This window comes from Ptychodera flava, chromosome 13 (assembly GCF_041260155.1).
Source record: "Ptychodera flava strain L36383 chromosome 13, AS_Pfla_20210202, whole genome shotgun sequence".
In the NCBI taxonomy this organism is placed as follows: Eukaryota; Metazoa; Hemichordata; class Enteropneusta; family Ptychoderidae; genus Ptychodera; species Ptychodera flava.
In genome coordinates this window covers 32559368-32576470 of record NC_091940.1, presented here as the reverse complement: position 1 = coordinate 32576470, position 17103 = coordinate 32559368, and the positions used below count along the sequence as shown (strand labels likewise).

At 36.1% G+C, this 17103-nt stretch overlaps 1 protein-coding gene across 1 annotated transcript in view; it reads right to left on the bottom strand.

Annotated features, from left to right (window-relative positions):
• The window catches only part of LOC139148195 (ATP-dependent RNA helicase DDX1-like), a 29027-nt gene that overhangs the window by 2163 nt on the left and 9761 nt on the right, over positions 1 to 17103 (bottom strand). The window contains exons 14-31 of the mRNA XM_070719507.1: positions 16561 to 16625; positions 14322 to 14345; positions 13749 to 13801; positions 13184 to 13244; positions 11284 to 11355; positions 10763 to 10789; positions 10229 to 10318; positions 9877 to 9927; positions 9280 to 9354; positions 8913 to 8978; positions 8437 to 8491; positions 7596 to 7742; positions 6440 to 6531; positions 5961 to 6033; positions 4990 to 5062; positions 4643 to 4685; positions 4319 to 4414; positions 1511 to 1631 (exon numbers count right to left, since the gene is read on the bottom strand). Of these exons, the coding sequence (XP_070575608.1) occupies positions 1511 to 1631; positions 4319 to 4414; positions 4643 to 4685; positions 4990 to 5062; positions 5961 to 6033; positions 6440 to 6531; positions 7596 to 7742; positions 8437 to 8491; positions 8913 to 8978; positions 9280 to 9354; positions 9877 to 9927; positions 10229 to 10318; positions 10763 to 10789; positions 11284 to 11355; positions 13184 to 13244; positions 13749 to 13801; positions 14322 to 14345; positions 16561 to 16625 (1284 nt within the window). The remainder of the gene's footprint in view (positions 1 to 1510; positions 1632 to 4318; positions 4415 to 4642; positions 4686 to 4989; positions 5063 to 5960; positions 6034 to 6439; positions 6532 to 7595; positions 7743 to 8436; positions 8492 to 8912; positions 8979 to 9279; positions 9355 to 9876; positions 9928 to 10228; positions 10319 to 10762; positions 10790 to 11283; positions 11356 to 13183; positions 13245 to 13748; positions 13802 to 14321; positions 14346 to 16560; positions 16626 to 17103) is intronic.

Here is a 17103-nt window from a genome sequence, read left to right as displayed (position 1 = left end):
CTGTTCTCCAACAAAATTTTGCTGGAACCAATCGTATTACAGAAACGAGTTAATTGACAGTATGTAGGGTAACAAGACCGCCCACACCGCTCACTCAGTGCGTGATCGTGATTAGCATATTCAAAACTGTAGCCCGGCTTTTGTCCCGCCTAAGCTTATATCATGTCTCATTTGTCAACAAACACAACGTGTTTTCTCAAACTCAAAGTCTGTGTCTAGCGTTCCGATTTGATCATTATGGCCGATCCGAACAATCGCCGACTCGCATTGCTGAGGCAGTCAGTAAATGTTCTGATGTATATAATATTATGTTGAAAACAGAGCAAAGAGACGCACTCAAAGAGTTTTTGCGGCGGCAGAGATGTGTTTGCTATTTTACCAACAAGGCCCCACGGTATGGGAAATCTATCATTTACACGCTGGCACCCAAAGTTATGGACACACTTAAGAACCGTTCAGGATCGATAGTTCTGGGGATTTTGCCCCTGATTTCACTCATGAAAGATCAAGTTCAGAAGTGCAGCGAAATGGGTGTGAAGGTGGCTTTGATCGGTTCAGATCTCCGAAACGACGTACGTACCAAGGAACAAATTTTGCGTGGTAAATTCCATTGCGTGGTAAATTCCAGGTTGTGTTCAGTTCACCAGAGGCTACCATGACGAGAGAGTGGCGGAGATTACTCAGTTGCGATGTCTATCAAGAAAATCTTGTTGGAATTGCCATCGATGAAGCACACTGTGTTTATTTTTTTACAAAGGCAGGCTCCACTGTGATGTCCAGACGTCAGTTCCACTGTAAAGAGGTGCTTCAGTTTCTCGGCGATATCAGTCGTTTTCGAAAAGATCGACCTTTTCTTCCGAGAGTCTACAGTCTCCCTGCAGACTGCACATTCTGCAGCGCTCAGCGAGAAAGTCGCTATTGAGTTTTTTATAGGCGTCTATTGAGCCATACAGACAACTGTATCTACATGTAAGTTTTTTCTCCGACGTGCGGCCAGCCTAAGCTTACACACACGTGTCGTTGTTTTCATCTGCCGAGCGAGTAGAGCAATTATGCAATGTTGGCGCTGCCGATGCAGTTGATTGACATTGTTGTCTTGACTACCGCGTGTTCATTATGCCCGTAAACAGCCCACGTGAGCAATATTCAAATTACACTACCATGATTTACATATTTGAAAAGTCTGTAAAGTCAGTTGTGGGCGGTACTTTTTTCTTTGAGTTTGCCGCGGCCAAGTACAGTGTGCCTTCAGTCGTGGTAAAGGGTCGTAGGTCGCAGTGTGCCGGAGCGCCCGCACGCGACGGAATCTTTCAGTCTAATTCATGATATATTTCACAACATTTTGGGTATAGTCAAAAACCGTGATGACTAACAAATCAAAACACTTTGAAATGAAATTAACTGTCTTGTTTTCAAGATTTCATGTGTTACAATGAGACTGCTCAAGAGCATTTGTGAGGTTGAAAAGTGACATGTAAATTGGAAAATATGTATGAATGGATAAATTTACCTGTCATTTTTCTCTTGGCACCATAGGTCACTTTTCCATCAAATTCATCTGCTTCAACTTTCATGTCAGGTTCACACTGGCCAATGGTAACACCAAGATGATCTTCAATGTCAGCAAGCAGCTGTCAAAGGAGCAAAAAAATCGAGAATAATTGCAAATCTATCTTGGCGATGAATGAGTTACATGCAAAACACTCACAGCGCTCTCTGGTTTACTCTCATAACAACCAGTACTGCTCAATAAATGTCCCCTCTCCCAGACATCAATATCCAAAATTGAAAATGTAGGATTTCAATTAAAGGCATCTAGTCATTGGAACTGCGCTCAAAGGTCGTATGGGACCCATATGCCCAATGTAAACACTTTATCTAAGGTACGATGGTTATTGATGAAAGTTAAAACATGTCTGTCATAATCTACATCTTTAGATGTTTGTCAAAATCTACATCATATAATTTAAATGTTGCAGCTATGATTATGAGGTGCATCTAGATATTGTGCACTAAATACATTGTTTGTAAACAAGAAACTCACACATGTGCAGTTCTGATGACTGTTTCCCTTTAAAGATAGTGTCACAAGTTCAAGTATACTGAACATTCAACAACTTTTTTATTCACAACTTTTTTAGATTATCATTCATGTCCAATCATACTGTGGATTTTATGTTGACACTGTCTGAACAGAGTGCTGGTAAATAACTATTGTTATTGCATTAGTTATTTTCAACATGGGCCTTGGATAAAAAGGGCTGACCTGGTGAAATATAGGAAGTTTGGTTTGCTAGCTACACACAGGATTTTTTATTTTATATTTTACACATATCACCTTATAATAAATTATTGCTCTAAATATGTGACATTTTTGGTAGTGAAATGGCTTAATTTGTAAAGCTGAAGTGTAGCTCTTACAAATCGTCACCCTTGCATTACAGTGGTTACTTTGATGGGTTCTGATGATTTAAATGAAGTCAACACAGTCCATTGAAAATCCTGGTCACAGGTCTTAATACGGGAAATCCACATCAATGCTTTGTATATCACTCAAAAAGTTTCTTTACGTGCTGAGAACGTGATGTTCATTCAAAGATGTTGTATTTTTTGAAACTGCTAGGATGGAAGACTACTGGGTTAAGACAAAGCAATACCAAAGTAAGCGTTATCTCACAGGGTATGTTTCTAGTTTTTCTTATGCAAGGCACTGTAGGCCAAGCACACAATAACTATAGGTAAGAATGGACTAGCCGTTCTTTGGGTACATCTGTCAGTTTCACTTAATGAAAAGCACAAAACCATATTTTCAAAGAAGTTTCTGATAACATACAAATTCTGAATCACTTTTGCTGTTCCCTGTCATTGATTCATTGTGTACCATTCAAAGCAGACAGAATGGGTCTGAACACCAGACAAAACGTTACTTTTTAAAGTATTGAGTTTATTATATAACACATATGAGTTCTTACATAATGAAGGACAATTTCTGGAGTCAATGACACCGACAGTGTGAACTCCTGATACCAAAATGAAGTTGCCTATATGTAAGATTTTTTACCTACTCTGAAATAACATACTAATGTTACTAACTATCTGTGTGAATTTCTGAACTTCAACTTGAACGGACACTGCTATTCTTTGTTTACATAATCATATGACTTTCAAATCATTTGTATGCCCACACAATGGACAGTACATTCATTGTATGGTAATTCAGTTAAATGGTGTTCAGTTTAATATTTGAAGACAAAATGCTTGAAATAATGCTTACAGCATGTTCCCTCAAAAATATTTAAATCTCACTTAAGTGATATATACTAAAAAGATAATTCAGCTATCAGCATTCAAATTAGGGATATCTAATTATATTGTTATCTTGTTATGTACTGCATGTCTATTCATTCAATCAAATTTGCACATACATGCACTTTTCAAGGTCAACATCTTAAACATGACATTGCACAATGCTAATACAGGGTCAACCAGGTCAAATTTCATATGAAATTTCGTATATTTCATATATATTTTATATAATATATATTTCATATTACATGCAGACCCTACGCTGAAATCGATTGTTAAAGTTTACAACGACCAGCAAGTAAAACTGGCATCACATTTGAAATCATATTCTTGCAACAGCCAATGGCCAACACTTTTATGGGAGCTTGATAGCAATGGCTGGTGCATAGTAATGAAGAGGTCTGACCGGCACATTGTGGAGGTCAATCTTATCTGACTCATCAAAAGTACATGAATGAATTGTCATAGTTAATGGTCCAATGTACACTGAGTATTTTCCATCGACAATGAGTGATTACCATTACATTTGCATATCAGAACAGTACTGGGCAAATACACTCTGCATAACTGCATACAATTATTTTGCTGTTCAACCATTGGACGTAATTATTGACCAGAACTGTGATGATGTGGCTGGTATTCTAATTCATTCAGAATTTACTGTATGGTCGATGGTGGCAGTCTTTGACTTTGAAAATTTCATAAAAGCTTTATCTGTGTCTCACTGTCAGTGTATTGAATATAAAGGTCAGAAGAATGGAAAATGGAAAATCCTCCCTTTATTCAATTTTAACCTGTTCACCCCTAAATTAACTATAAACAGGTCACAATCACCATTGATAACAATGGGTTTGGGCCAAACCATGGTAGTGAAAGGGTTAAAGCCATGCACCCAAGTCTGAAAGTGGTATCTGATCTGGGTAAAAATGGTTCTGCAGTTTCCTCTCCTTGAATTCATACGTACACAATTTAAAGTGTATATTTTCACCAGAGACAAGAAAGTGAACCCTACCTGCATTTCATTGTACCAGATGCAACAGCCACCATACTCCGTCAGCTGTGTGTTGTAGCAACTCTTGCCACGACTTGGACATCCATGGTACCACACCTACATAGGAATCAAAAGGTACTAAGCTGAAAACACATGACAGTCTCTACATTTCTTTTCAAAAAGATGATATAAAAGTAATTTAGTAAGCTTTGGCTTCATGTCAGAACAGCTCAACACTTGAAGAATTTCTTGTCTTGACAACGTTACACCACCAAATGGGATGAAAAACTGATGACAATGCTTAGATCATGTTAACAAGTTCATGCAAAACAAGTGATAACCAACCTTTTCTGGAACCACTGATACAAGAGAAATAGCCAAACCCATCCTGCAAGGAAAGAGAGAAAGGGAGAAATGACACTTGTTCAATGTGAAATTCTAAAAATGTTACATAATACACAATGCCCTCTTAGGCACCCACCATACCAACCAACTGATACACACAACTCATAGATGAGATGAGTAACTGACAAGTTCAAGTTGCACTGAAAACATACTACTACAAGTGCACTAAAACCTTCAATACGAAAAGTTTTGGACAGAATAAAATGACACTTAGGGACTATGTCTATCTAAATGTTTCTTTTTTATGTTTGTTGTTGAGGTATAGTAGTTGCAATACCAATGCATACCTATCTGCTCTTCCAACACGACCAATGCGATGCACATAGTTACTTTTCTCATCCGGCATTGTTACATTAATGACTGAAATTCAAAACAATAGTTTTCAATTAAAGTGCTGTGCAAGAAATCACTGCTCTAAAAATCTGAAAGACATCGTCATTGCATTTAAACTAAGATTGGGTGTTCTCTCCACTGTATCTCACAATCTGGAACACACAAGCTGATTGGCTGATTAAATTTCACTTGGACCAGAATAGACTTATGAAAAGACACTTCTTCATGATATAATTCACTTGTAATCGATGACATTGGAAATCACACACGCACACGCTGTGTCAACAAGTTGAGCACTTTGTGAAATTTTTTGAGTGGAGTAACAAACTATATCTTACAAGCGCAACAACAATAATGGAAAATACATAAACCCTTGAGTGCTGTAATTTTTTTTCACCAAAATTTAAGTGTAACATTTAACCAATTTTTATGAATATATCTGTAATTTTCTTGATAGGGTTTGACCAAAAAGACATCACTTTTTATTGACAACACGTTTTGATTAACAGTTTTGGGAAAAATCTGAGAAACTGTCTGGATCTGGGAAAAATTGTCTGGGTTATATTTTATAGAGGAAACAAGGTTGACTTTGGCACTCAGAGGGTTAAAAGTTGACTTTACACAATTTTGCACATTTTTCATCACTTGGTAAGATGTTGAGAGTGGCACAAAAAATTAATTTTACAAACAGATTGACAATAATTTATAATATAAGCAAAGTTACAGTTCATGAATTTCTAAAGAAATTTTTTAACCTTGGCAAGTATTTTGCTGTTTTTACTGTTTCAATGCTAAGAAATGCTCAGCTTTCAGTATGGGACAAAAATATTCTAGCGCTGATCAAACTTTGATACCATATCAATTATATTTTCTGTCCCTAATTGAAAAATAACTTTCACTTTTTAACTAATAGCATCCTACATACCATATGGGATTCCTCTCACATCAATGCCCCTGGCAGCCACATCAGTGCAGATCAAGAAACGAACCTTCTTATCCTGTGAAAGCGCCAACAAAGAAATAAGTGTGCTTCAGTCATACTTCTGGTTTTGCAGTGAACAGTTGAAGATATACAGGAATGTTTCAGATTGTTCCCCAGCCATTAGAATCATCACCAGACACTCAAAGCTTGTAACCACTGATGAAATGGGCTTTTGAGAGTAGGGTGACCAACAGAAAAGTCTCATCAGGTTTCCCTTCATCTTTTACTCAATAGATACACAATGCATACAGAAATGGTAAAAATTATACCCATTCTCCAAAACAATGATTATATAAATAGTCTGACATCAATATTGGTCATGTATTGATGATGAATCTGTGAACGGTGGATGCACCTACAGTTTGTCAAACACCCCTAGCACAAATTCCTTCTGCATATGTCAAGATTTCATGGAAGTTTACCTTAAAGTTTTGCAAGTTCTGCCGTCTTTCATTGGGTTTCCTGTCACCATGCAAACACACGCAGGAAAACTGATGTCTATGAGCACGGGGACCTAGAAGAGCAAAATGAAATACAATGCTATGTAAGACATCAAAATTTGCAAATCTAGTGCCAAGACATGCATCCAACATCACTGAGTTGACAACTCGATGTCCCTTCACACAAATCAAACTTTGATGATGAACAAAATAAGTATTTTCCATCCGAGAACTTTGATTGAGAAGGCAAAAAATGATCCATTATTGGAATACAATTAAACTTGAACAAATCTCAGGTCAACGACAAGAGTCTCTTCCATAGTTTTGGTGACTTTCAGTATGTTATAGGAGCCCTGGGTATCTGTATGAAATGTGCTTACTCTGGAGGTAGGTAATAACATGGTATTCAGAAGTTATCAGGTTGTTGTGATTACCTGACTACTGTAAACTTGTATTGATATTATGTAAACTTGGTGAAGAATATCTTTTTGTGCGATCAGGCCATGTGGAAACCAATACCTAACCAGCCGTGTTACATACTTTATTATACATAGCTGAGCAAATGAAGCTGCATTTCTTAGGATAGTACAAAGTATGACAATATGAAGGAAGAAAGGACATTTTTTGCAGAAGAAAAAGGATATTTAAAGACAGTTTTTATAGCCTTGAGAGGGGTATGTTAAAATATGCGACTGACTGGTGCATCCCCAAAATACCAGTCTGAGAGTAGTCTATCTGAAACTCTTCTAAAGACTTTATCAAGGAGAGCCCACTTATGTTTATCAGCGATGTTTAATTCATCCACAGATGAATGAAAATAAAATTCATTAGTCGTATGAGCAGAGATTGGCAAAATGCACTTTTAACTGAATAATATTTAATTAATCTGTTTAAAAAAAGTAAATTGCTTGTGGAAATGGTAAACACACACAAAAATAACAGTTGGGAATGAAATAGGTCAACCATGCCAGGATATGCCTATCACAATGTCATTTTATGGACACAATGGAATGTAGTACTTTGCGTTCCCATATTTGGAAAGTACAAACTGACTTCATTTGCATCTTTACTACTGTCATGGAAGTCAAATGTCCTTATTTGGAAAGCTCATTACCATAAAATGTTCAGTGTCTCTTACCTCCACCCATGGTCACAAAATACTGTTCCAAGTTATCACAGTCAAGTTTTGTGCGGCAGAAGATGATAGCTTGATCCATTCTATGATGTTTGATGGCAGTTACTACATACTCTGGCTTTAGCATCTTGACAGCTTCTGACAGTGTCTCTACAGAATTAAAAACAAATTAGTCTGTCCTCATTCCTTGTATGTATTTACCTTTTCTCATATCAAGCTCTGTAATCAACAGCTCTCGGCTTTGCTGCCAGACTTCACAGATAACCATACCGTAAAAAATTTTCAGTTTACAACCTTATCAGCAGGGATGTAGGAAACAGCTGGCAGCCGGTAAAACCCAGCTGTAAGCCAAAATTGGTTGACTGTAAAAATTATTAGTTTAGGAAAAAAAATCAGGACATCTTGCACAAACTTAACGTGCTCACACACTACTTGTAACTGCCTATACTTTCATTTTTGTCACCTGTAACCAAAATTGTCTACACCCCTGTAATGGTGTAGTTTAAATATTACCAAGGGGAAACTTTCGTAAAACAGAGAGTAAGTTTGATTTCACTGAGTAAATTAAACAAGCATTCTTGAAAGAATTGGATTTTTCTCAGAATTGGTACAGAAATGAATAAACTTTTTGAAAAAGTAATAAAAAGTTGATGAACCGGCCAGTTTTCCTTTCATTATGCTTCATACAGAATCTCAGCTATCAGGGCAATTAATACTACTAATATCAGCCAATAATGGTGACAATTAACAAGTAAATTTTTTTTGATGCAAGACCCGAGCTGCCTTCTGAATGTGGCACTACTTTTTCACAAATTTGACTTCCAAATTTGTTTAATGATCTCACCTTTGTGATTCATGTTGCTGGCTCTAATATTGTCATTGTAATGCACTCCATCTGTCTGAAATGTTAATTGCAATTTTTCATAAATCAGACAGCATTTCAAAACCAGAAATATTTCCACACAGAAATGATATAGTTGCCTAGTTGATCTTCTACAAATGAAATGCCTTTACTAAAATTCATTTTCGTGGTTGGGCATTTGTGAGACTGTTTTGACATTTCACCTTTTGGTAACACATGCCTGATCACTTTCATGTCAAAAACCCCACCATCCACATAGTGTAGTATACCTACCTACTTCTCATCTATAGAGGGACAATTATTGAGAAGCTGTCTTACCCATGACCTTTTCAATGCAGTATGACCCTGATATTATTCATATTTACCATCATGATCCTAAAAGTCTGACCCTTGTGGAGTTAAACATTGAAGATGCCAGTTATTGGCATACACATGGTAGCTCATGTTCAGATACTCACAGAAAACTTTGCGTTGTTCAGTTGTCGATGCCACAAAGTATCTTGTTTTGGATCAACTTTCACAACCTGGCGTAAAGAAAGAGATAATTTCATTTCAACACAATTCACACTCTGAATCAATTGGTGCTCATTAATGACATCTCTTTGCTATTCCTTACAGGCTTCTATATGTCTAGTAAAACTGTAATGACAAAGAGTGTGTCACTTTGCTTGTTGGCATGGATTCACAATAAATATCTGTATGTTCTTTGTGTTCATTATTCAGCCTGAGACCTTTGTGGGGCTTTACAGAACTGTAGCAAATACTGATTGCAGCAAACCGAACTTTCAACCAGAGGTTTTATCGGCTCAATCAGTGCATACATACCACATGGTGTACGGTATCTGGAACACTGTCTTGTCCTTTCAAGTCGACCCATATCGGGAAATGCATCAGTTTCTCCTGTTGTAAGTAGACAATGCATTATTAAAAATTGTGTATTTCATAAAAGTGGAATGACTTTTCAAAATAAATTGTTTGGAGTAAATGTAGTCAATTAAAATTTTGAACTGAAAAGATTGTCCTAAAATAATATTCTTTGGAGTAAAATTTTATGTACAATGGATGGTATTTCTGATTGATTCACATAGTAGTCTTTGTTAGTTTTTGCTTTGAAAAAAAATGAGTTGAAAGTGTCTCTAAAAATAATTTAGTACGATTGCATTGATTTGCTGCTGAAAAAAAACACAGAAAATAAACCTCAAAACTTCATTTGAAAGACTCATGTAGCACTATGATTTGAAATACTTTTAAATACTGTATAACAACCCTACAGTAACCATTACTTACACCACCAGTAATAGCTTGCTACTCTTAGATTTCACGCTTTGAAATTCAAGGAAAATGTCATGTTACGTTGGACTTGTTGGCAAAATTAGCAAGCAGTCTTTATCTGTCTTTGAGCAAAAACTTCTTTATACTTACTGCAAGTTTCTTCACTTCAAACGAATGCAGAGTTGCTGAACAAACAATCATCTGCAGAGGTTCAAAACAGGATAACGGTATAATAACAACAATTGCAAAATGGTCAAAATTTAGAATTGTTGATTCTGTAACATTTGAGGTTGCAAAGTTAATACTTGTGTTTAATTGTCTGAACACTGCAAATATATTACAAGTTTTTCAGCTGCTTATAGCTCTGTTATATGAATTACAACATTACTGCTTCCAGGATTTATAATGTTGTCTATCTCCTGCTTCTTGGACGCGTAAAAAATTCACAAGTATTTCAGGATAAAGGAAACAAAAGGAAAATATGTATGTTAGACTTTCACACCTGTAGTCTTTTACCATCGGCGGTTATTTTGGGGATCTGTTCCCACAGCCTTGTGATGAGTTCACTGTAACCTTGAGTGAGAAGGCCATCCTGGAATGGATAGACGAACAGAAAGACTGCCGTTAGTTTTCTGGCTGTACTCAGAAAACATTTGCAAGAGAGATCTTCTGTACTCTACATGTAAGTTCACTGCACTTTGAATACCACATGACTGACACAAGTAGCAAAATGCTGATGGCACATGCAAAAACAATTAAGTGGTGCAAGTCGTCATAGGGGCAGTATATTATAATAATTTATCTGAATTAAAGACTGTGAAATCGGTGATTTCATTATGTCATGCCTCTGAAATTATCAAATGCATGTGACCTGAGGCTATGTGCACCATTGATAATGAGTTATTGAATTACATTTTCAAACTTATGTATTATTTCTTGCAGTTCCATTCATCAAACACTGAATGTCTAACATACTAAAACTGAGGGGAAAACATCTAAATAATCAATTATTTGTAGATGGAGAACAGCCACTTACAGCTTCATCAAGGATGAAAAACCGGACCTGAAAGACAAAATCAACACATGGCAGAGCATCATGTGAATTTGTGACTTTTCTATCAAAAGTCAAATTCTTTGCACATCATCAGCTAAGTCGTTGCTGAAAAATTGTCCTCAATTTTAAAACCCTTGCAATAAATATATCTTCATATGATTATACATTTCAAGACAATTTTGTTGTTTTGAAGACTGATTAACCATTTCCAACTCAGCTAAAATATGGTGATAAAATTCAATAGCATTACTGCCGAACTTTTCATATATCGTGGAAAAAATTATCATTGGTAAAATCAACATACAAAATAGAAACATGAACACAAATGAACATTTTAAAAGTATTTCCTGAAACTCAGTTTTTGCACTAGACTAGATAAACGTAACATCAACTTGGCACATTTTCATCCCAGCTCTCATGGTTTGACTAATTCATGTACATACTTCAAACGTACTTTTTACACAGAATATCCAGTCTGCATATTTTCTGAAGTACTCCCTCACCTGTGACAGTAGTATCTTTCCTGTACTGATAAGATCTTCTAACCTACCAGGAGTTGCAACCACAATGTCAACCTACAAGAAGGACAATAACAGACGTTTATCTTTGAAATTGTTACTTGCAAGAGACGTGCAACATTCTGTAATCACAAGATTCATATTTCTGTTCCATATGTGTAATATCTGTGACAAGTAAATCATACCATACTACTTTTTTCTTTTGTCAAGTTCGTCTGTTTAAAGTACTCCATCAAGGTCACTCTAAATTTGAGGTCATCTGTCTAACACCAATGAGTGTCTGTTTTTGAAATATCTAAATAACACATGGCGTAATTTACCTCTTTTGTACATGAATTTTGTAATTGTCTTAGAATTGCCTTAGGCATAGGCAGGTGTTTAACAAGATTCAGTTTGGCATGAGGAGAATTAAAACCACATTGATTCAATCTTTTTTCTTCCAAAAGGCTTGCACTTACTAAAATACACTCAATTTTGACAAACTTATACATCAGACTGTCTTCCACAAATGATTGACACATTGAAAAAATACTGCTGTACACATGTGCTGTTCAAAGTCATTTTGAATTTCTTGTATTTTTGGCAATGTCATGGGTACGAAAGAGATATTCATAGTTAGAAAAACACAGATTTCTTTTACAAACAATACTAGGGTAGCTTGGAAAATGCACCTCATTTTTGTTCACAATTCAATAAAGCCTGTAACATACTGGATGGATAAATTGAAGATTCTGTTCATTCCACTGAGTCATATTGTCTATGACATATCACATGGACATTAATTTTACCCTTCAGAGAGTACAAATGTACAGGTCACAATGTATTGAGAAGGTGTCATGACAATAGCCCACTGGAGGCTAGATTACACTGTACTCTGACACACCGGTACCAGCAATGGTCCAGTAATGACATATTGTCTGGGGTTAAAGGTCAACAAGCTGACTGTCTAACTTGGATACAATGCCCCATTCTGCCATTCAATTGCTGATATAGTGTCAACCTGTCTGACAATCTCCTCTACGCCTCCATGGATTGTATCAATGTTTAGCAGTAATGTCTTTTTCATTATAGCAATATTACGCCACAATGTCAGAGTGCATGGGGTGATTTGCAATACGTCACTCCATGACAGTTGATAAATTCATACAGCAGTCGGAACCTACTGTGTGCCTACTCGGTAGAGTTGATGAGTTCTTTGTGGTGTTCTGACATTGTTCTAGTAGATGACTTACTGACCTACTTACAGCCGTAACTGTGGGAAGCAAAGTTGAGAGCCAGAAATTGCCAAAGCTTCTGGCGTGTCTGAATCAAAAAAATACACTGGAGAATCAAACTCCCAACTGTACGCAACTGTTTGAAAGTAACCATGCACTTATAGGTCATGTATTGCCATACTTCAACTCGCTGAAATATGACATTATTAAAATCTTTATTTCTTGATACATTTTCATTTAACAAAGACAGTATACCATCATCCACCACCATCATCAATGTATTTATTTGATAATTTTTTACTTTCCACATTTTTGGGGGGGAAGATCAGGTCAAGGATTTTGCCCTTAATATGTCATTACATTATAGCTTTGTCAATATCAGTGAATTCTGTGATGTCATCTCAAAGATTATTACTGATACTGAATCTGATTATCCAGCATTGGGCCCCAGGTGTTTCCTACATCTACAAATTCACTGGCATGGCCAAAACTATAAAATAATAGAAATAATGTCAGCCATCCTGTCCAATAATTGACTCAAGCAAATTTTACACTCAATCATGTACTTGGCCTTGCCATGAACATCATGTTGTGCAAAGTTTGCTTTGGTCCATTGTCATTGGCCGGGAGGGGCTACATTATTGCTCAAATAATGACCTTGATTTACATACCCCACTTGATAATGCCTGAACTTGATCCTTGGCTGCCTGACCACCAATCACAAGAAGTTCTCTGAAATAAAATGATGCACTTTCCATCAAATATGCAACAGATTTTTCTCAATTGCAAGATCTTTTCTGCACTGGTTTCAACTAAACATTAGTCACTATTCACTCTCTTTCTACCTCTAGGGTGGGGTGAGGGTTTGAGTAGGGAGGAGGGGTTATACTTAAAACCTTGCAGGCTGTATTCAGTAGAAGGTGAACCCGATACTAAATGAACTTTACTCTTGTAGGAACCTCTCACTGGATTTGATATATGCCACGCATTCAGTGCTCATATGCAAAGTGAAGTGAGTCTATTTCAAACTATGCTGTGCATAATTCAAATGTTGACCTTGAATTTGATACTGTAATATTATTATGAGGGCTGTCATTGGAGTAGATAAGTGTAAGATACATGTTAACTTGGACATACAGTGATTAAAGTCTTGAATGGATGAAACCACATTTGCCTATATTTACAATATCACTCAACTCTCAAGTGAACTGGTAATTTAAGTAATTTTCCACACACCTAACTTGAGGATCCTGCAGGTACTTCTTAAATTTTGTAATTTGAGTAAGGGTCTGCAAGAGAAAATAATGGATAAAGTATTCTTTTTATTATTCATTATATTATTCATCATAAATCCCATTCATTTTAAAGTTTTAAATTCTATGGAAAGTGTACAACAAGCATGAATTGAAATAAATCATTCTGGAAAATATGTAAATATTGATTGTTCTCATCACTGTAGACAGTACCCTGCACTGAGAATGTAACTGACTGCGACAAACTATGTTACTGTGAATACCATCCTACAGACTTCCATAAATTATATAACATACAGCTTTCAATTACCTAACCAGCTGATCATTGGAGCATTTGACAGCAGATAATGAGATGCCCCTATACATAATGACCCTTGACCTCCTTTAGATCACAGCTGTTCAGGATTGGAAAGACTAGCTTGTATACTAAGTAGTATTGTTGCTAAAAATACCATGTGTGGTTTCATTGAACAGAACAAACATTACTACATATGGCTAATCATTTGTTCAAACAATTGCCAAATGTATCTATTACAACTGGATGATCACTACCTACCTGCTCTGCCAATTCTCTGGATGGCTGAAAATAAACAGAGAAAAAGATTATTACATCAATAAACATGTTTATGATGACTGAAAATCTTCATAGTAAGAGAATAATAATATATCAAGCTTTGTATTTGGCACACAGTCCATGTAGCCGACAATGAGATGCAAATGATATGCAGTAAAGGTCTCCTCGACTAACTTTCAGCTGGTTGCTCACTTTCTACTATTTTTATAGTATTTTATACAAAGGCACAGACTCATTCTACCTGCAACTTAAAACTGATAGTGATTTTGTAGCTCATTCTTTACTATTCTTCATAGTTTTTGGTAGCCGGTAACAGACACTTCATGTTCGTGTCGGCTACATGGACGATCTGCCTTGTATTTGTATTTATATTTGGAAGGGCCATATTTTTCACATGGTACGCCTGCAGACTATTCTCTCTGTTTATATTTAATGTTGACACTTTATCTTCCATTGAATTTTAAATCCCCTAAAATAATTGGCTTTCTGTTTCATTCTCTATTAGGATATGCTTCTGTAAATATTCATTTTATTATGTATTTCTACAAATCAAGTTGTGAGATCACCAACTTTGATATAATCACTGAATTGAATTTCTTTCAACCAAGGTGCAACTTTTAATGAATGTGACAATAGTACATGTGAGTTTTGGGGCAATATTCAACGAAGGTAATTTCCACTTCGGAGACCAAGTCATCAGTCTTATTGTGAAAATACTTTCTCGTTAACCATGGACAGCAGACAGTGTCAAATCAAATTTTACAACATAGTATGAAAAGTCATCGTTGATGACACAGTCCCCACTTGTTAATGGGTACTTTGATTACAGGTCCTCAGAGAGGATACAATCCTCTTCATTAATTAGATCTGTGAAAAAATACTTTGATACAGATGGCACTCAATGGCCAAGAATGAGTTCCATGGTGATTAAAACATAAAACCAATGTAGGCCACTATCCTAAAGGTCATTAAATGAGTCAACTGGGAATTAGTTGACAGGATGTTGCAAAACATTTTTTCATACTATCCTAACACTAATAGATTATCACCAGTACCATATTTCATAAAGTTTAATGCAGCATTTACAACACTATGAGATCAACATCTGTATCAAGTTTCATCAAATTTGACGTTGTATTTGTGGATATATCACTCTAATTAGGAAAGTTCATTACATATGCAATTACAAATTAATTAAAATGACACTAATAAATGTCTTTTTCACTGTTAAAGCAATGTGAGCTTAACATCTGTACAAAGTTTCATGAAATTTGATGCAGTATTTCTTGACATATCAGCCTAATTATGAAACTTCAATAATTGACATGATACTGCTACATGACGTGAAACAAATTGACGAGCATGTATGAAATCGGTCAATGTCCTTGTACCAACTTTGAATGATACTGGTGGAAATATGTCTGAGTTATGGCTCAGTACATGAGAAAATCGTAACAAAATCGCCGCCACGCAGAGATATTTGATCTTACTGTTTAAAAAATCAACACGTATATGTATGACATAGTAAGTGAATGTCCAGGTACAACCTTTGAATAAAATCAGTTGAGACTTGCTAGGAGTTATGGCTATCGGCATGAAAAAAAAACATAACAAAATTGCCACCATGTGGCCATATCGGACCATATCGAGAAACAAATCGACGTACATATGTATACTATGAGTCAGTGTCCTTGTACCACCTTTGAATAAATTTGCTTGATACATGTCTGAGTTATGGTTCAGGACATGGAAAATTGCCAAAAAATAGCCACACGGCTTGGCATGACACCTACTTTATCCTTGGTCTTTTTTCTCAATATAATACACCCCATTCCTCCCGACCCCACGTCACACTAATTATCCAAAGACTTCTATAAAACTTGTTCACTCATGCAATGGTTGTAAGCACACATTTTATGCACAAACAAGAGTGCACACGAAAAAGATTGCACTAAAAATAAAACAATTAGCAGCGAATGAAATTCACAGAAAATGACAACAACCAGACATCCAGGCAGGTACAAGCCCTTATACATTTAATCCTCATCTGTATACCTTACCTCTGATCTATACAAATATAAACTTGGGAAATTACTTCAACCTGTCCATTTGGCAGGTAATTGTACAATTTCACCTGTCTGACCATAAACTTCTTTATATTTCAGCTATTGGAACACATTCCTCTGGAGTTAAAAATTATTGGTATATATATAATATTTACCTCGATAATGATTGCTTTTGGAGCGTTTGGTGCTGGTTTGGACTCAACTACGGCTTGACCTCCTCCTACAACAGAGAAGAGAAGAAATGACAGATCTTAGAAAGACATTCTGTGAGGAATAAAAGAACTTTTAATAAGTGGCCTTGTTGGGACATAATTAGTATTCTGGTTTGTGATAACATCCTACACCCTGGCAGTCGGTATAGTACACATCAAGATGCAAGTCCAAACTTACTCCTTTGAAACTATATTGAATTTTGTTGAATGTATCTTTTGTATGTTCTCATGACATCTGAAAACATATATGACAATTCAAGTTTAAGCCAACCATCAGTATTGATATGAGTATAATTTGGACACTTTTGATAATTCAAGAACAAACATCGATATTCAAGCCATGATAGGAATTGAACAGACGACTTTTCACATATGTGAACCTGCAGGAAATAGTTGACTTGTCACTTTATCAAAACTTGAGCAGACTTTTGACAAAGTTTGGTGAACAGAGAAACCTCAACCCTTGAAGGATAAAGGATAAAAGTT